The following is a 19876-nucleotide window of genomic DNA, read 5'->3' as shown; positions in this document are numbered from 1 at the left end:
CACACACACACACACACACTAGCACACCCTGCCGAACTTTCTCTCCCCTTGCTCCGCGGGCCTGCGCGTGCGCAACTGTGAGCCTTTTTTTTTAAGCCAACAAGTCCCCCCCCCCGCCCGTATCTCCCGAACGCAGCATCGCCGACCCGTGAAACCCGGGTTCATCGGAACCGGCTCGGCCTCCCGGACGCGACGCTGCCACCCCCGTCTCTCTCGCTCCTTCCTGCGAGGAGATACGCCATGACCCCCGAAAGCCGTGAGCCGTGAGCGAAGCGCAGCCAAACGGAGGAGCAGGAGAAGCAAACAGCAACACCGCCAGTTTGGATTGCGATGCGGATGCTTCAGCGGTGGATGGTGGGTCATTTTGGTATGCGTGTGCGTTTGTATCCAAATAAAAACATGTACCTACACGCCCACATTTGTCAATGGATACATACATATTAAATACATATACATACACATAAAAATGAAAGGCTCGCTTTGTTGCCCTCTTGCGGACAAGGTCGGTAATGCCGGGGCGGCCCCGGCAAAGTTTTGTATTGTACTATTGTACTTTTGTATTGAGGATCAGTGTCACAAGAACTACTACAGTTATGCGTATAAAGTGCCCGACGTACACGTGTGTCGCAAAAAAAAAGCTGTACGTAAAGCGAGAGAACGTGTAAATGTATGAAATTGGGATTTTTATTTCCCCCTACAATATTTAACGAAAGATGTCAGAGGCCAAATTATTGTGACGTCACGACAAACATGGCCGTTCCCAACACTACGTCACAACAGCTACGACAGTTATATATACACGCACACACTCATATATTGATATATATATATATATATATATATATATATATATATATATATATATATATATATATATATATATATATATATATATATATATATATATATATATATATATATACATATACATACATATACATATATTTTTGTAAATATAAGCATATAAAGTGCCCGCATACACGTGTGACAAAAGAAAAAAGCTGTACGTATAGCGAGAAGACATGTAAATGTATGAAATTGGGATTTTTTATTCCCTACAAAATGTAACGACAGAATTTAGAGGCCAAATTATTGTGACGACACGACAATTATGGCCTCACAGGGGTTCACTTTGACTAGTCGGGGATCGAACCCGCGCCCTCTCGGCTGAGGGTGGAGCACTGTTCCACTGAGCCATGCCGCCGGCGACCTGCGTAGCACCTCTGCAATCACAGCTTTGCGCCCCAGACTCTTAGCCTAACCCCCCCCCCCGCGCACATATGTCAATGTATACATTCATATACATACGCATAAATATGAAAGGCTCGCTTTGTTGCCCTCTTGCGGACAAACTCGGTAATGCCGGGGCGGCCCCGGCAAAGTTTTGTATTGTACTATTGTACTTTTGTATTGAGGATCAGTGTCACAAGAACTACTACAGTTATGCGTATAAAGTGACGACAAACATGGCCGTTCCCAACACTACGTCACAACAGCTACGACAGTTATATATACACGCACACACTCATATATTGATATATATATATATATATATATATATATATATATATATATATATATATATATATATATATATATATATATATATATATATATATATATACATATATATATACAAGACAGATATATGTATATAGATAGATAGATATATATATATATATATATATATATATACATATATATATACAAGACAGATATATGTATATAGATAGATATATAGATATGTAGATATAGATATATATATAGATAAATATATATATATATATATATATATATATATATATATATATATATACACACACACACACACACACACACACACACACACGCACACACGCACACACACACGCACACACATATATATTCCCTTTGAACGATGCTTTGAAATTAATGCATGGGACCATATCGTTATATCTTTCCACAATGCAAATGACACTTGATTGATTTCAATCTTTTCGTTTGAGATGAGAAATGAACTATTTCTTGCGGGCCAAACATATACTGACTCTTTGGCCGCCCCTGTATAAGTATGAATTAGTTTATCGATGTGACTCTAGATTAGTTGTTTTTTTTTTTGCCTTTTCCGTCCTGCCTTCCGCTTGGGCGCCCGCCGGCGGGCAGGAACGCACACACAGCACCAGCACAAATGGTTTGACTACATTTTAATGAACATGCGTACAGCACCAGCACAAATGGTTTGACTACATTTTAATGAACATGCGTTGTGATCCTACATGCGCTCGTTAGCGACAACCACACTCCTTGACTACCATATTGGAAAGGGTGGTCACAAATGTGCCCTTCTCGTTCAAGTCCACCACTTCCAGCGACTCGTAAGAGAGTGGCACGCAGCACGGCGAGCGCTCGTGGACGTTGCCGCTCTCGATATGCGCGCTGAGAATCACGGCGTGATTTACGGTGTCGGTCATCGGGAAGACGCAGCGACCGTGGCAGTTTTTGATGTCGGCTGTGTTGGGACCCACCAGGAAAGGCTCCAGGGAAACGGTGAGGCTCTTCGGGCGGCAGGCGGCAGCCCCGGCCGCTGCGCGAGCGCTCCGCACTGGCGGCAGCAGATGGTGACCCACCGTCTTCAAGGCCTTCAGCAGCAGGAACGCGCGGTGCTGGCTTGCTCCTAGGCGAGCGCAGAGACGCCGGTCGTTACACGATTTGATAGTTCCGCGATCACACGCTGCCGTTTGTCGCTAATTTCTTAAGACTGTGTTTTCCCGCCAGCCCACACAGCCGTAGCCAAAGTACCTTTGTGCGCGCGCGCCTGGTACCTGATTCCAGGTTCACCGTGGGAAAGCCACAGAGTTCCCAGAGCCTCTGGAGCCTCTTGCTGCTCCTCTGTCCGTCCCGCTTGTCTTTCAGCACCTCCATGATCCGGACCAGCCTCTGCTCCAAACCATCCCTGAGCTGGTCCAGCAGGCCGGGGGACATGGCCAGCTCCCGCCGGTGGGCATTGTGCATGGAGCCGGCGAAAGAGAAGATGGTGGGAGCCGACGAGTTGATGAGTTCCGCTAGCATGGACTCGCTGGAGGAGCGATCCAGCGCGGCGGGAGGCGGAGGCGGCGGGAAGTCCAGCCTCCGCCGCGGGGTGTCCCGACGACTCTGAGGAAGGGTGTCACTCAGGAAGCGGCGCAGCTCACACGGAAAGGAGACCAGCTGGGAGGAGCCGGAATCCTCGGCTCTGTCGAGGGAGGAAACCCACGCTCTAGACAACACAGGTGTCAAACTCGAGGCCCGGGGGCCAGATCCGGCCCGCCGCATCGTTTCACGCGGCCCGCGAAACGCCCGTTCCAATTCAAGTTTCCAGTCGAAATATCACATTTGTAAGTCAATTTGAAATTGTTGAAATTGTTGTTGATTTCGAAAGTAGTTGGAAGTGTGACAAATACACCCAAAATGTGACAATCTGCCAGAAACCGTAACGGCATAATGGCCCTCGAAAGGAATGAGTTTGACACCCCTGCTCTAGACGGACCGAAACACGGGTTCGCCGACGCGGACCAACCTGACGTCCTCTTCGCGTGGGAAAATAAGAACCGGAGTCACGCGGCTTCTTCTCCCATTTCCAGCCACGAGGAGCTCTTTCATCTTTTTCTCTGTGGCGAGAACACTACGATGAGTGGGCGGAGAACAAAGAGCCGCTTCTCATCACCTGCACGCGAAGCCCTTTAAGACTTCGCCCGTGGGTAGGTAAGTCCCGACAACGGTTTTTGCACTTGCACCAAAGTTCCGGAGCGGCCATCCCAAAGTCCTTCGGGACGGAACTCTGAAAAACCGCGTCTCTGGGCGCGCGCGTCTTTGAAAGCGTATGCGCGAAACGCACCCGCGGGGCTGACCTTAGCGCGAAAAGGTGAATATGCTGCGCACCTGACCCGGCAACCAGGAGGGAAAATACCTACTCGTCTCAGGTGACTGTGAGTCAAGAGTGAGAATCCATCCTTGGTGCGCTGCGGACGTCAGTCCTGTCAGTAGAATGTACTGCGTTCCTTCTGACATGCACACAGCCTGAAGTGAAATCATCAAATACGACACAGTTGTGGGCGTTGCCCAGGGAAATGACAAACATTTGTTGGGTTGTACCTGTGCCACGGGCTGGAGGGACTGGCCGGTGAAAGTGGTCCGGTACAAGTCCTCTCCACTGACGGGGCTTTCCAGAGCCAGGAGTAGCACGATGTTGCGTTGGCGCAAAGGGGATGGCGGGAGGGGAAAACTGATCTCTAGAGCTAGCCCGTCATCGTTCCCCTCCGTAAAATACACTGCGGAGACAAGATTTGGACGGCAGTTCAATGCGTTTTTTTTTTTTTTTCTTTTTCTTTTTACACCCGAATAACATTGGAAAACGCCACTAATGCGATTGCCTTCCGAGCCAGTAGGAGCCCTTTTTGTCATTTCAAACGACCCTCCCTCCGACATAGCCCGTGGCCTCCTGCATCATTTCTGAGGGTTTTTTTTTTTTTTTGCCTCTCTCTCTCTCTCTCTCTCTCTCTCTCTACCAGTCGCTACGTATCGACAACGAGTCCAATTGGGCTGCACGGCTCCCGGTAGGATTGTACTTTCCCATTTTTCGGTTGGGGTTTTTTTTTTTTTTTCCGGTATTGTTTTTTTTTTGGTTTGTTTGGTTTTGCGCAAAAAAACACACGCCCAGACACAGCAACGCATGTCCAGACACGGCAATCGTCGCCATGCAAGTATCATCAACAGATCGCAGCCATGAAGCTCAAACTCTTCCGCGGCGCGAGCACACCAATGGGACTTTTATGCTAACCTCGAGTCGACAGTACCTGAAGTGGCATGCCAGAGCTCCAGTCCGCCTCCTCGCTTCCTCTTCGCCTCATTCGCCAGGTTCAGCAAGACCGCGAGACCTCCGGATGCGTCGCACATTCCGAAAAGGGCGGCGGCGCCGCCCGGACTCGGCCGGCTGTCGTCATCCAGCGCCTCTCGCACGGCGGCCAGCACGTCCTCTTCAAAACACACCGGGCTGACCTCGGTCGCCGGAGAGGCCGGCGCGGAGCGTGTCGGCGACAGGGCGGGGCTCCTCTCTTCCGCCTGCCGGGCAGCCGCCGGCGCCTCGGTAGCTACGAACACACGCCTCGCCAGGGTTAATTTAAGAAATTATGTTTAATAAACACTGAGCGTTGTGGCGAAACAGAAATTGCGAACGAGCGGACGTGTGAATCTTTGTGTCACACTTGTTTGAAAAGAACGTGTTTTATAAGGAAAGACCCCCCCAGAACATTGCAACGTGCAAGCAATACAAAGCTATGTAACCCCGCGTTTGCTTGGAAGATCAACCTCATTCCAATTTATCATCACTGCCAGATGTTGCACATTACGCTGAAGTCAGCTATGGATTAATATGCACGCAACGTCTTGCGAGGCGCCCACAAATATATGGTCTATATATTATCTGGAATACGTCTAAACTGATCCAGCTGAAAAAAAGGCCCAGAGTGCCAAAGTCTTTTGGCGCCCTGTCCGCCTCCCAGTTGAACGGAAAACGGCGAGTGCTGGCCTTGTTCCACGTGCCTTGTGTCACCCCCCCCCCCACCGCATCTGGACATTTTCATTCAATTTGTTCTATCTACTCTGTGTGGCTAACACTTTAGTTGTTTTTTGTTGTTGTTGTTTTCTATCGGATGCTCTTTGTCCCTTCTCCCGTAGACCTTCATTGCAGACCCATGCTGATAGTGGACTTTTTTCTTATGTTTTTTTGATCAAACTGGATTTATTTTTCTAATGTTCTAAACATCTTTTTTTCTTTTCATGTGATGAGAACGTTCTTGCCTGCAAGTGTTTTTTTAGAAGAAGCCGAAATGCATCGCAGCCGGCTCTCTTAAGTGTTCATTTGTGCGTAGGAGCAGTAGGAATAACGCAAGTCGGAATAGATTTACAAACAAGGTACTTGCAAAAACATGATAAGTCTCCGCTGTTTTGACTATGCCCGGCTATAGAATGCTGTTATAATAACCGGGAGTGAGAGAGAGAGAGAGAGAGAGGGCGAGAGAGAGAGAGAGAGCGAGAGAAGGGGAAAAAGACAAAAAAAACATTCCTGGGAGACTTGAAAAATATGAATCGGTTTCGACACTTTGGCCTCGAAATTAGGATATCCCCCCCCCCCCCCCCCCCCATCAGAATTGTACAGATGAGACAAAACGCAATAAACACGCTGGCAATAAATGCGATGGAACAGTCGCTAGGAGGGAAAAACGTTCATCTTTATGAGAAGACTACAAAATCGGGTACCGGAGGTCCCCGGTTTAACCAACCTGTTTCGGCGGCTTCCGGCGCCCGTGCGGGGAAGTCGGGCGGGCCCACGGAGCAGCCAAGTCCTACGCAGCAGATTATTAGAAGATTACGGAGGCAGATGCGCAGCGCCATGGTCTCTCGATCCGAGCTTTATCAAGACGCCGTCTGTCAAGGCAGTGCCGGGCTTTCTCTCTCACATACCTCGTATGTCCGCGCGTAAAAAGGGGAGGTTCTACGCCCTTGAGCCCTCGACGCTCTCGGAATTGTGGGACGGCATCAGAATCTGCGGCAGAGATGTCACGGTGTCATATTATTGAAAACACACGTCCAAAATATTTCATTCCAACATCTTTGTGTTTTTTGGTTTTTACCTGGCTGGGGTGGTAGCATTTTTTTCTACATGATGTGAAAGGGTTTATAAAAAGAAATACAACTTCAAAACAACGGCGGCAAAAAAAAAAAACAAAAATAAAATAAAATAAAATAAAATTCTCGCGGGTCATTGGCTTCCCGGGGCGAACCCGGTACTGACAGGGGACGCGACGTGAACGCTGACCCGTTGTCCCCCAGACGGACAAGACGCACAACACAGATAGGAGGCGTTACAACGCATACGTATACACGCAAACACAGGCACATATATAAATATTTATCTAGTTTTAAAAGGTAACAACGAATGGAACCGAACTGCCGGTCGCTCGGTGTGATTGCGTCGTATATTATGACGCAAGAATGGCTACGGGAATAGGCGACAAATGAATGCGTTATCAACATTTTATCATTGATGTGTGCCGCATATGGAAACAGGCATGCGTATGCATGCGTATATCGTATGAGATTTGCTTTGTAGGGTGTAGTAAGAATGCCTTACGAGGTATGGGTGACGGACAGCACACTAATATATTATTCGTATTTTACGCGTGCGGTACATAGAGATATATGTGTGCGTGCGTGCGTGCGTACATATACACATAGATACACATACATGCATACAAACGTGCGTACATGCAAAAACTACAAACATGCGTACATGCAAACATGGATAGGGTTGCGATAGGCGACATGCGGTAATACCGGCCCCGCCCCGACCCCCTTACCAGCCACCTCTCCGTCCCGCTACCCTTTCCACCCCGACGGGCCTTCGCCCGCGCTTGCGTCCCTGTCCTTTGCCAGACGCTGGCGCTTCTTGTAGAAGGCGGAGGCACTCCTGAAAGGGATTCGCGCAACGACGCATCTGGCCTTGTAGGCGTTGTAGTCGTCCAGCCGGTTCCCCGTCACCACGACGAGGTCCTCTTCCTCTTTGCTCCACAACTTGTAATAGGCTGCGGGCAGGGACATGGGCTCGGACCACTCCGGCGGGTCGCCCTCATCCTCCTCGAGGGCCTGGCAATCCGGGTGAACGGGCTCCCGACTTTCCCCCTCCTCTGACTCCTCCTCCCTGACCTCCGGTTTTTCCTCCCTCTTCCTCTTGTGGGGGGGAGGGGGTTTGGCGAAAACGCTGGTCGGGATGTCGGCGGCCAACTTGTACAACTTGACGCCGCCGATATCCCGGAGGAAGTCGGTGGAGAGGATGCGTGCCGCCCTCAACTCCTGGGTGGACAGGGTCGCCAGGGCGATGATCTGCTTCAGCTTGGTGTAGACAATGTACTCGTTGTTCTGTAGCATTGCCAAGCAGGAGAGGTAGATCATCAGCCTGTTGCGGCGGTTGAGGTTGTCTAACGTTTGGGGCCGGCTGAGTGCGGCTGGCAGCCGAGACAGGATCGGGCATAACCAGGGCATCCCGCGCTCCCTGTATTTGGAGAGGTGCGTGGCAAAGGAGAACTCCTTGGCCTGGAGGTAGTCCAACACGGTGGTGGTCAGGTTGGCCTCCACCTCCACGTTGACCGGCGGCCGTTTGCCGCTCGGGTGGACCACCACAAAGTCCCACTCGAACCACCTCGCTCCGCGACCGCGGGCCCTGGTCCAGTAGGTGACCTTGGGAAACCAGTTTAAGGCCAGTGAGCCTAAACCGGCCACCAAACAAGCCAGTGGGTCCTTTCCACTGGCCCTCACCATCTCCAGCGCGCGGCGGAGGGTCAGGGGAGCGGACCAATGAGTTTGGTGGTCCAGGATCTGCTTGGCCAGAGCGTGGTAGGTCAGGGTGTCCTTCAGGTGCGACCGCGCCACCGGGGGGTCGCTGGCCTGGAGCGCGCCCAGGGTCGTGCGAGCCCACTCGCAGACCTTGCTGTTCAGATCCCCGACGGCTATTTTGACCAGCGCCTCCCCGATCACCGACGGGTTCGCCCCGAGCGTGTCGGACAACGTCCAGATCCTCTTCACCCGCGCCGCCGTGTCCTCCTCGCGAATCCAGACGCGGAGAGGGGGGGGGTCTTCGCCGTCCACGCAAGCGGAGTTGAAGGGGGCGAGCGCCAGGAAGCCCCTCTCCCTCGTCCTGCTCGTCCACCGGACAGAGTTGCAGCCCAGGCTGGCGCTGAAGTCCTGGTCCCCGGGTGCCCTGGGTTGCCCGTAGAACTGCTCTTCCAGGGCGAGCTCCAGCTGGTACGCCCTCCAGGTGGCCTCAAAACCCCCGCGGTGCTTGCGCAGCTCCAAGAGGGTTCGGAGGCTGTCCAACAGATGGCTGCCGAGGTCCCTCAGCACCGTCCGGAGTCCCTGCCCCCGGACGGCCAAGAACGGCACAAACATGGGCTGGCCCTGAAGGAGAGCGCCGAGTTTTTCGCTGCAGAACCTCTCTTCCGCTCGCACGGTAGCGGGGATGTGACCCTTGGATATGAAGATCACAGCCTCCAGCCTGGCGGCCACCTGGGCGCCGCGCTTCTCAACCAGGTCCTCGAAGTGGGAGATGTACTTGTGGGCCCTGGAGCCGTAGGCGCGCGTGACCTGGCCGTGGAAGAGCCCCGAGGTCACGATTGCTCCCGAGACCGGGTGCTTGTAGAAGGGGTTCTGGTGGACGTGCGGGGTGTCGGCGTACAGCTGGACAAAGTTGAGCTTTTCCCCCGGCCCCAGGGGGAACACGTCCGACAGGGCCCCGGCCAGCTGCATCCGCTGATGGTCCAGGGGCGACTGGTAGTTGGCTGCCTCGTGCAGCGACAGGGCCGTGAAAATGCTGCCCGTCTGCCCGACCACCCGGTGGATTCCGTACCTGGACCACAGCAGATCCAGGTCGGGATTCCGGTGGGTCACGGAGCAGGCCACGTGGACCGACATGGATGTCACCGCGTGCCGGCTGTGAACCAGCTCGTCCACCTCCAGAGGTCTCGGGTCTTTCTGGCCGAGCTGGGTCAGCGTGAACAAGTATTTCGCGTTGCGGCTCGGACGCATCCTGGCCACCACGCCATCCAGCAGCCCCAGAATGTAGGCCTGGTCGTCGGCCACGATGTGGAAACGGCTGACGTCCCGCAAGTTGTTCTTCTGCAGGCTGGGCCTGTTCAGAGACCGGCTGGGGATGGCGCGCAGCGCCTGGGAGAAGGCTTGGGACAAGTTTTGCTGAGCCCGGCTCATCAGGATACTTGCGTGGATGTTGGACTCCCAGGGAGGGGGGTCGGGCGCTGCCGGCACCTCGCTCATGTGGAGGCACCAGCCCCCATCCACGTAGGCCAGGAGGATCCCGTGAACGGCGGACCATTGCTGGTAGTGATCGAATTCCCTGGCGTGTTTTCTGAGGATGGGCCAGGTCCTAAGCGGCCCCTTCGCCGACGCCTCGGGCAGCAAAAGGTAGTGGATGCGTGCCTTGATGGACTGGAGGTTTGCCAACACCATCACCACGCCATCCACGTCGTGGCTGAACTTGAGCTGGTCGAGCTCATCCGCTTCGGAGGGGTGGATGGCCAGGACCAGGTCCTCGGCATGGAGAAAGGCCTCCCAGTCGCCGTTGTACGGCTCAACCAAGTCCAGCAGGGCCTGGCAGTTAGAGGAGGCCGCGTCCGAGAGCGCCATGTGGACTACTACAGCACGCGGTGAAACGAAGACAAGAGAACGGGCTTCTAAGGAGAAGAGTTCTCTTCCAAGTCGCAGCGAGAATGAGCTCAATAACTCACTCAAAGTATTGTTTTAAGAACAGTTTTAGAACAGTTTGGAAATGGAACTTCAGAACTCAAAATTAAAAAAAAAACAACAACTCACATGCAAATAAATAAATGAATAAATAAATAAACAAATAAAGTGACAGACACTACAAGATGAACTGTATACCTTGCACTTACCAGGAAGTCACCGGAACAGCAGCTATATATATATATATATATATATATATATATATATATATATATATATGTGTATATATGTATATGTATATATAAGTATATATAAGTATACGTATATATGTATATATATATACGTATATGTGTGTATATATATATATATATATATATATATATATATATATATATATATATGTCTATATATATATATAGAGAGAGAGAGAGAGAGAGAGAGAGAGCGAGAGAGAGAGATGTGTATATATTCCTGTAAACAGGTTAGAAATGTTAGTCAGATGGACAGAGTCAAATGTGCATGCCTGCTTTCACCAAATCGCTGGCTATCTTTGTTCACAAATTACATTCAGGATAAATCCCATCACTAAATACTGTTTGCATTGTCCTTTAATTAGTATTTACCCAGCATCAACAACACTGTCTTTTTTTCCCCATCTATCGAGACCAGGGGTCGGCAAACACATACACCGTTTTTTGGAATCCCCGTGAATAAAAACTTCAAAAATCCGCTTTATTACTTACATCAAAGCGACGAAACGTAATTCCTAAATATTTTAAGGAAGATAAACTTGAGGCGGCATCGCGCAACTGACTGGCCATGCGGTGCGTCATTTTCGACTGGATGAACTGTAGGGAAAAGGAACGTTTCATCATGACGCCTCATTATGTATTCGTAGTTAACTCAATCATTTTGATAGCGGGCTTATATAGCTATTATGGATACATGCGGCATGTGTTGCCTTCGCTATAAGGCTTTTCATTGTTTTGCGGCTCCAGACATATTTGTTTTTTGGGCCCGATATGGCTCTTTCAACATTTTTGGTTGCCGACCCCTGTTCTAGGAGTGTTGTACGTTCACGTTGGTCATGAAAACTTCACAATTATTCAATATCGTTTCAAATACAATAACCGTTCTGTCCTCATCGCTCTGATTCCATTTGACTTCAAAATATCACGTTCTGTAAGGTGTATCACTTGTCTGCAACACTATCCCCCCCCCCCCCCCCCCCCTTAGCTTGCATCAAAAGTGTTATTTTGTTGTTGACTTCAAAATATCACGTTCTGTAAGGTGTATCACTTGTCTGCAACACTATCCCCCCCCCCCACCCTAGCTTGCATCAAAAGTGCTATTTTGTTGTTGTTGTTGTTGTTTTGTTTTTTGTTTTTTCATATAAAGATGCCAATAGCGTCACAAGGACTCGTACAGCACAGTACCAGTATACCAGTATATACAACATATTTACACCGGTGCATTAAATGCGTTAAATGACGGAACAACGCCATCGTGTGGAGGACAATGGCGTTATATTTGTGTCAGACAATGGCGTTATATTTGTGCCACAATTTCGAGCGCGAGGGAAAAACAAAGAAACAAACAAAAAAAGAATGGAGCGGAGAAGATCAAACTGAGCGAGAGTGAAAACAGATTTTGAGCGTAGACGAAAACAGTATCGAAAAGGACTTTCTCGCTCAAAATTCCGGTCGATGGGAGCTTGTAAAAGCGCATTGGATGAGAGCTGGCTCTCCGAGGGCTCTCCGTGTTGAGCCAACGCGAGGTTGAGCGGGGGTGGGAGGGATGGGGGGTATCGCGAGCGGGGGGGGGGGGGGGGGGGGGGGGGGGTATCGCGAGCGAGCAAAAAGGAATGTTGAGCGAGCAACTTCATTCAACGGTGTTCAAAATCCACCGGCGCTCGCTCAATCTCTTGTCGTTGGGCACTCAATAGGTTTTCTTTTTCATTCCTGCCCGCAGCATCAGTTTTTTCGCCTTTATTTTTCAAAGGTTTCTTTTGTTTTGGTTTGGATTTTTTTTTTTTCCTCGCGTAGAAGACGCCATGTTGCCGAAGTCACAAGAAGCACAGCGGGGGGCCGGGGGAGTGTCGCAAGCGAGCAAAAAACAATGTCGGGCGAGCAACTTCTTTTTCTGTTTTCAATATCCGCCGGCGCTCGCGCAAACTCTTGTCGTTGGGCACTCAATAGGTTCTCTTTTTCATTCCTGCCCGCAGCATCAGTTTTTTCGCCTTTATTTTTCAAAGGTTTCTTTTGTTTTGGTTTGGATTTTTTTTTTTTCCTCGCGTAGAAGACGCCATGTTGCCGAAGTCACAAGAAGCACAGCGGGGGGCCGGGGGCGTGTCGCAAGCGAGCAAAAAACAATGTCGGGCGAGCAACTTCTTTTTCTGTTTTCAATATCCGCCGGCGCTCGCGCAAACTCTTGTCGTTGGGCACTCAATAGGTTCTCTTTTTAAGTCTCTTTTTTGCTTTTCGTCTTTTTCTTCCGCGCTCGCAATCGTGGAACAAATGCAACGCCGTAGAAGGCCCCAATGTTACCGGGGCCACACCTACTTTTCCTTTTCTACGAGCCTATTTAGCGTACGAATTCGACAGCAAGATACACACAAACGTGACGTAAGAATAGAGTGATTTGTGATGTGTGAAGGAGTACCCACCAGTAAACAGCTTCGAAATGTTAGACGAATGCAGGCAGGGAAACGAGCACGACTTCTTTCTCCAGGTAGCGGGGGGCGATATGAGGGGATATCGTCTGCGCATGCGTGTAGGGCCTCTCGCACGACGTCAGGATGACTCAAAGCCAAGTTTGGAGAGAGGTAAACAGCATTACTGTCACCTGGTGTACAAAACACGTATTGCTCTTGGAACGAATACAAAAGCAAATCACTGAGACTGGGGCCTTCATAGAAGAATGAATATGATGGGCACACTTTGAAACTACTGAAACCGAATAAAACAGTCACACTAATGTGACGACGCTTCAGTGGGCATCACATATACTACACTCAATAGAGATTTCTCTTATTACAATGAACTCCGTTCCTCAACGAGACGTGTGAGCAGTTGCACTAAACACTCCAACAATCAGTTATTTTTGTCTTCCTCTAACCACCGGGTCCCCTAACTACACTCCTCAATTCACTGCAATACAACATGTTGCCGAATCGTCGGTCAACCGGACGAATCTGTCTTCCACAGTTCACAATTTTGATACAATACCTACATACCTAATTCTATTTTTTTTTTTTTTTTTATCAATAAGCCAATATTTCAATTGCACTGGGCAGCGTTGACATGCCAACAGCGTATCGTAATGTGTGATCTACTATCCGCTATTCTGTTGCTCTTATTTAATAAAGGAATGTCTGTTTTGGTGCGCTTATTGATATGAGAGTAGTCTTCGTTGCAACAGGTCACCTACCCGTGTTTTTCCATTCAACAGGTCCCGCCCCGCTAATTCAAACGCGACCGCCCCGCCCCCCCCCCCCCCGCCCCCCCACCCCCCACACACCAATGAAGTGGGCTTGGCTCTACCATGTATTTAAACTTTGCGACTGAGAGTAAACTCTTCACTTTGTTCCATGCTCTGCGACCAGAGGACCTCCAGCTTTAAGCGCATCTTCACCTGGACCGACAATGGCTTCACCTTCATCGAGAAGCTTGCAGTAAGCGTCACCTATTTCTTTTAAAGTCAAGGGGAAAAAAATACCTGTTAGTTAAACGGGTTGCATTGTTTGGCGTTGGGGGGGGGGGGCTTTCAAACTTTGCACACACTGGCAGCAACAGCTATTGCAAAATGGTAAACGTGCACGTGAGGAAAAACTGATGTTTTCCATCAGTCAGTGACTGATGTGGGTTTTCATCCCTCTTGATATGGGTCATTTTATTAGAACAAAAGAAGAGAGGCTTGAACTTGTACAACTGCCTAAACGAGATATGATTCACTTTTAAGCTTCGCTTTGCTCCCTTCCTCCGTGTCTAACCCCACTTGCGTTCATTTAATTTAGAGGACGTCTACCCAACCGGGCCTACGTCTACTGCCGGCGCTGTCGCAAGCCCCAAGATAAGCTCTCCGTTCACCTGGCTCGTGTGTGCATGAAAGGCAGCACGCGGGAGGAAATTGAGGTGGAGACCCGCGAGGCCAAGGCCTCCACCAAGAACTGGCTGCGGAGTGCACGGTGCTGGGACTACGGCGACCTCGTGGACATTTTGCCCCACCGGCCCAGCCGCATGCGGATGCTGCAGGCGCTAAAGGACCGGGACTTCTACATCTTGAACGAGCCGGAAGACTCCGGCATGCTTCCGGAGGGTGAGGATGCTGCCACTGGGGGCGTCTCCGCTCCGGCCCCCCCCGGTGACCCGGCGTCCAAAAGGAAGAGAGGCGACGATGAGCTTTCCACCACCTCTTCCTCCAGCCAGGAGCATGACGACAGGGCCAATGATCCTTCCTGGAGCAAGTGAGTACATCGAAAGCAATGAAAAGTCAAAGTATGAAACGTTGTTACAAGTCGTATTTATTTATTTATTTGTGTTCTTTTCATTTTTTTTCCTCCTTCCCCCTTGCTCTCGCTCCGTCGCTTTACAGGAGACGCCGCGGCAGCCGGGCGAGCGTGAGGACGAACATGCAGGAAGCTGGGCTGTATGAGAAATTCGGTGAAGACTGTCCTCTCATCTGCAATTTCAAGGAGTACCTGAAACACAGCGTGCGTTTGGAAAATTGCCAGCAGGAGGTAAAACTTCTTCCGCAGAGTAATGTGTGCCTTCTCCAGTCGAATCGCCATCGAATGTTTCACTGGTTGCGTTTTCTCCCATCACCTCTAGGTGGACAACGTAGCACGCTTCCTGAAGTACCTGCAACCGGACAAGACTGTGCCAGACACCAGCTTTTTGACCAAGAGCAAAGAGACCGCGGAATACTTCACGGGTCTGAGGCGCACAGGCATGGCGGCGCCAAGCGTTGCCAACTACATCAGGAGTATGATGCGCTTTGTGGAGTTCCTTTACAGGGAGGACGCGCCCGAGAACACGCCGCAGGCCGACGAACAGAGGAGCCATGTGTCTGCGTACCGGAATTGTCTGGCCACTTTGTCCAGGACGATTCGTGAGGCCACCAGCAAAAGACACCGCAGCATCGAGTAAGTTTCCCTGATTGCATTCACAAGAGGTGTGTGGCATTAAACAGTGTGCGCGCGAGCGCGCGTCTGCGTCTGCGTGTGTGTGTGTGTGTGTGTGTGTGGGGGGGGGCATTAATTATCATGAATTCGACAATCATTAATCCCTGGCTTGTTCCTCACATACAACAGCGTGACGCGGGGCTCCAAGACAGTGCGGGAGTGCCAGGCGATCCTGCGCGTGGCCAAGGAGGCGTTCCTTGCCACGCACAGACAGTTAGGAAAAGATGTGGCCCTGAGCGAGAAGGACAGAACCATGTACCGGTACTACTGCGAAGCCGTGCTGGTGCTGAGGCATTTCCAGTGCCCGCGCGCAGTGGAAGGAATGATGGTGAGTGAGCTGACGTGATTTTTTTTTTTTTTTTTTAAATACCATTGCTTTGGTGGGCATGTTTGACTCCGTTTTTCTATTTGTCTCAGGCAAACGAGTGGGTCAATCGCCAACCCGCGGGTGGAAGGGTCCTTGTTGGGGTCAGCGAGCACAAGACTCCAACCTTGCAAACGGCCACCTTCGCGCTCACTCCTGAGGAAGACGATGTAAGTCTTTTGTTCTTTCAGCCTCATTTGCAAGCGGGGTCCAGGCAAACGGACACGGGTACAGCAACTGCCGCCGTTAATTGTTTGACAGTCAGGTAATGAACATTGTGTTTACACAGTGGCTGCAGCGGTACTACCAGTGGATCAGGCCCCAATGTGTGTCCGCCAGCACCTCGGAGGAAAATGGCCGCTTCTTCGTCACGGCCTGCGGGAAACCCGTCAGCTGCGTGGCAACTGACCTCGCCCGGCTGCACGAATAGTGAGTACATGAACTTGTGGATCCGAGCGTTGCCGCAAACAAGCCCGCATCGCCGTTGACATTGCCGTCGCCTTTTCTTCCCCAGCCACAAAGTCAAGGTTTCCACTAGCCAGGAGGTGCGCCGGGCTGTCGAGAACGAGGCGGCCGTTGCCTTTTCCGAGAGGCAGCTGCAGGAGGTCAGGCAATATTTGGCCTACCCCACTGCAGTCGGTGGACAGCAGAGGATGCAGGGTCCCGCCTCTGTGGTCCAGGCGGCCATTTTGCTAGACCGGCTGGCCGGGTGAGTTTTCCAGACCAGCGCCATGGCGAGAGCACTGCACGAGCAACGTTTTAAAGCACATCGCCTCTTTGCTTTACAGTGACTTGCCGCCAAGCAGGCCACCCTCCGTGGAAGCGGGGACATCTGCGCAGGAAGCGGGGACGTCTGCACAGGAAGCTGAATTAGCCCGCTTCATCCGCTGCTTCCCCGTGACCATTGATGGGAAGGCGCCAGGAAAGTGGGACATGGTCAGGGCTGGCTTCTCCAAAGACAAGGTGTTCTACGACAAGTGGCGGGCTTGTCAAAGATGCCAACGCCGGGACTACATCCTGTGTAAGTATGGCATTGGACGTGGAAGCAATGCTGTTATCTTTCCGTGTTGTCGGGGCAAACAGCTTAAAGTTCACGTTTCTTTTCAGCCCAATTTTGTCAGAAGAGGCCGACCCTGGAGCAGGTGGCGAGGCAGATCAGGAGGGCGGGCTGGACGTCTAACCATCCGGACGCAGAATCCGTTCACAACGGATGGAAGCCGCCCTCCAGGCTGATGGTAGAGACCGACTCGCGGATTGCGGCGTTGGTTTCGGGTCAGCGCTGGAAGGGTCTCGTCATCAAGGACTTCCTTGGGGACAAACACCTGGGTAAGATGGCGCCCCCCCCCCCCCCCCCCCCCCCCCCCCGCCTCTCTCCTCGGGAGCAGCATTATTTGGCTAGATCTCATTGTGGAGTTCCCCTCTTGTCTACAGGTGTGGTCGCATCGAAGCCCTTTTTTAAAGGCGATGTGGTTTGCGACTACCACGGCCCAATCATTTCAAATGAGGAAGGACTGCGGATGATGGAGGACCCCGACATCCAACCTGGATACTTGTTTTTCTTCAAAGGAGGCGGCAAGCCAATCTGCATCGATGCTCAGACGTTCCCTTGCCCATGTCACCCAGGACAACAAACGTACGGGCGCCTCATCAACCATTCCAGGAAGCGCGCCAACCTTAAGCCGTGCCAATGTCTGCTCACGGTTGACGGCGAGGAACGCTACTGTATCCTGTTCAAGGCAATGAGGGACATTACAGTGGATGAAGAACTGCTCTTTGACTATGGGGTTCAAAGGAAATCTTTTAAGGGGGAAGGACTTGACCTGGAGTGGCTCGATAGCTAATGGTAAATAGTCTGTGTGTGTATATATGTAAAAATGTATGTATATATATATATATATATATATCTACACTTTTTTTCCCACTGTACAAGCACATGTCTTTTTTTTTTTTCTTAATAAAGGCATGCGTATTTTGGTGTACATTCTATAATTGCCTCTTGCCAATAAAAGACTATACTTTCTTTCCCAGCAAACCATCACCTTCTTTCTTTCGTCGGTTTTGTTTTTATTTTATTTATTTATTTTTTTAATAAAGGCATGAACATTTTGGTGTACGTTCTATACCTAGTGCCTTTTGCCAATAAAAACCGGCACGTTCTTTCCCAGCAGTCCGTCACCGTCTTTCTTTCAATTCCAGCAATCTTGAAAGTGATCAGTGTGGTAGTTATTCTCTTCTTACATGATGGGAGACGACTGAGTGGTACCTATTCAACCAGGGAGGATTTGTCGTGCCAGGAGCGTCAATGGACGAAATACTGCAGTCGAAGAAAAAAATAAATATTTCTGCATATACATGTATGTATGTATGTATGTATGTATGTATGTATGCGGAAATATTTAATTTTTTCCTCGAGTGCAGTATTACGTACAGTATTAAGATAATATATATATATATATATATATATATATATATATATATATATATATATATATATATATATATGTGTGTGTGTGTGTGATGCGTGTGCGTTTGTAGCCAAAGGAAAAAAAAAACATGTACCTACACGTCTACATATGTCAACGTATACATACATAAATACATAAATATGCAAGGCTCGCTTTGTTGCCCTCTTGCCGACAAATTCGGTAGGGCCGCGGCGGCCCCGGCAAAGTTTTGCATTGTACCGTAGAGGATCAGTGTCACATGAACTACGACAGTTATGCGTATAAAGTGCCCGACGTACACGTGTGACGCAAAAAAAAGCTGTACGTATAGCGAGAGAACGTGTAAATGCATGAAGTTGGGTTTTTTGTTCCCCCCTACAATGTATATATATATATATATATATATATATATATATATATATATATATATATATATATATATATATATATATATATATATATATATATATACATTTATTTATGTAAATATAAGCATATAAAGTGTCCGCATACACGTGTGACAAAAAAAAGAGCTGATACCTGATTCCAGGTTCACCGTGGGATCGAGCATCATCCCTACAATTGCCTTGACAGGATTTATCCCATTGAAGAAAGTAAAATGCTTTAAAAATATTTTTTTGTGTTTATTACAGTGTCTAGAACATGTAGCTATTATGGAAAATGTGCGAAACTGTACGTATAGCGAGAGGACATGTAAATGTATGAAATTGGGATTTTTTTATTCCCTGCAAAATGTAACGACAGAATTTAGAGGCCAAATTATTGTGACGACACGACAATTATGGCCGTTCACTTGTACAGCGCCGTTCTTCCTTCGGCACTCACAGGGATTCAATTTGACTAGTCGGGGGATCGAACCCGGGCCCTCTCGGCCGGGGGGTGGAGCACTACTCCACCGAGCAATGTCGCCGCGACTTGGATAGCACCTCTGCAATGACAGCTTCGAGCCCCAGACTCTTAGCCTAGCGTGACCGGCTACTGCGCCCCGCTACTGCGCGTGCGCAACTGTCAGCCTTTTTTTTTTTTTTTTTTTTTTTTTTAAGGCAAATAGTCCCCCCGCCCGTATCTCCCGAACGCAGCATCGCACACCCGTAAAACCCGGGTTCATCGGAACCGGCTCGGCCTCCCGGACGCGACGCTGCCACCCCCGTCCCTCTCGCTCCTTCCTGCGAGGAGATTCGCCATGACACCCGGAACGCCCACTTGCGGCGGGCGCAGCGGCTCGCCGGCCGCAGATTTGGAATCCGGGTGGGATCCTGCTCCGCTTTTGTGCCGCTCTCGTCCACCTGCCGCACTTCCTCGGGACGTCTCCCGCTCCTGCGCGTGCGCAACTGTCAGCCTTTTTTTTTTTCAAGGCAACAAGTCCCCCCGCCCGTATCTCCCGAACGCAGCATCGCCGACCCGTGAAACCCGGGTTCATCGGAACCGGCTCGGCGTCCCGGACGCGACGGTGCCACCCCCGTCCCTCTCGCTCCTTGCTGCGAGGAGTTACGCCATGACACCCGAAACACCCACTTGCGGCGGGCGCAGCGGCTCGCCGACCGCGGATTTGGAATCCGGGTGGAATCCTACCCCGCTTTTGTGCCGCTCTCGTCCACC

The 19876-nt window shown here is 50.3% G+C and overlaps 2 protein-coding genes across 4 annotated transcripts; one reads left to right on the top strand and one right to left on the bottom strand.

Annotated features, from left to right (window-relative positions):
- Positions 1-2166: 2166 nt before the first annotated feature.
- LOC148405121 (uncharacterized) lies at positions 2167-12986 on the bottom strand. Of its 3 annotated transcripts, none has more exons than XM_088407289.1 (9): positions 12932-12986; positions 6478-6559; positions 6297-6359; positions 4812-5105; positions 4111-4286; positions 3930-4035; positions 3536-3626; positions 2802-3211; positions 2167-2653 (listed from the first exon to the last, which is right to left on the bottom strand). In XM_088407289.1, the coding sequence occupies exons 4-9, from the start codon at positions 4909-4911 to the stop codon at positions 2265-2267; spliced, it is 1272 nt and encodes a 423-aa protein (XP_088263415.1). In that variant the 5' UTR covers positions 4912-5105; positions 6297-6359; positions 6478-6559; positions 12932-12986; the 3' UTR covers positions 2167-2264. The 3 variants fall into 3 exon arrangements, with proteins under 3 accessions (XP_088263415.1, XP_088263414.1, XP_088263413.1); XM_088407288.1 differs by lacking the exon at positions 12932-12986 and adding an exon at positions 6648-6829; XM_088407287.1 differs by lacking the exons at positions 6478-6559; positions 12932-12986 and having other exon boundaries at positions 6297-6463.
- An 803-nt stretch (positions 12987-13789) lies between these two features.
- LOC148405120 (uncharacterized) lies at positions 13790-17654 on the top strand. Its single transcript, XM_088407285.1, has 11 exons — positions 13790-13939; positions 14282-14731; positions 14860-15004; positions 15096-15409; positions 15578-15776; positions 15866-15982; positions 16102-16241; positions 16327-16521; positions 16601-16833; positions 16920-17138; positions 17244-17654. Exons 1-11 carry the CDS (start codon positions 13911-13913, stop codon positions 17651-17653), a joined length of 2451 nt encoding a protein of 816 aa, XP_088263411.1. The 5' UTR covers positions 13790-13910; the 3' UTR covers position 17654.
- The last annotated feature ends 2222 nt before the right edge of the window (positions 17655-19876 follow it).

Source organism: Hippichthys cyanospilos, unplaced genomic scaffold, assembly GCF_059441005.1.
Source record: "Hippichthys cyanospilos isolate Australia breed blue-spotted pipefish unplaced genomic scaffold, RoL_Hcya_1.0 HiC_scaffold_65, whole genome shotgun sequence".
Taxonomy (NCBI): Eukaryota; Metazoa; Chordata; class Actinopteri; order Syngnathiformes; family Syngnathidae; genus Hippichthys; species Hippichthys cyanospilos.
The sequence above is the reverse complement of the archived record's forward strand: the minus strand, read 5'-3'. Positions and strand labels throughout refer to the sequence as shown.

Bases quoted from the DNA above. Each gene is read 5' to 3' on its own strand.
- LOC148405120 (XM_088407285.1), top strand. From the start codon at position 13,911: ATGGCTTCACCTTCATCGAGAAGCTTGCA. The intron at 15,410-15,577 runs GTAAGTTTCCCT...CACATACAACAG, and splicing joins AAAAGACACCGCAGCATCGA to CGTGACGCGGGGCTCCAAGA. The intron at 15,777-15,865 runs GTGAGTGAGCTG...TATTTGTCTCAG, and splicing joins GCGCAGTGGAAGGAATGATG to GCAAACGAGTGGGTCAATCG.
- LOC148405121 (XM_088407287.1), bottom strand. From the start codon at position 6,408: ATGGCGCTGCGCATCTGCCTCCGTAATCTTCTAATAATCTGCTGCGTA. The intron at 3,627-3,929 runs GTAGGTATTTTC...TTCTCGCCACAG, and splicing joins CTCACAGTCACCTGAGACGA to AGAAAAAGATGAAAGAGCTC. The intron at 2,654-2,801 runs GTACCAGGCGCG...GCGCTCGCCTAG, and splicing joins CACGGTGAACCTGGAATCAG to GAGCAAGCCAGCACCGCGCG.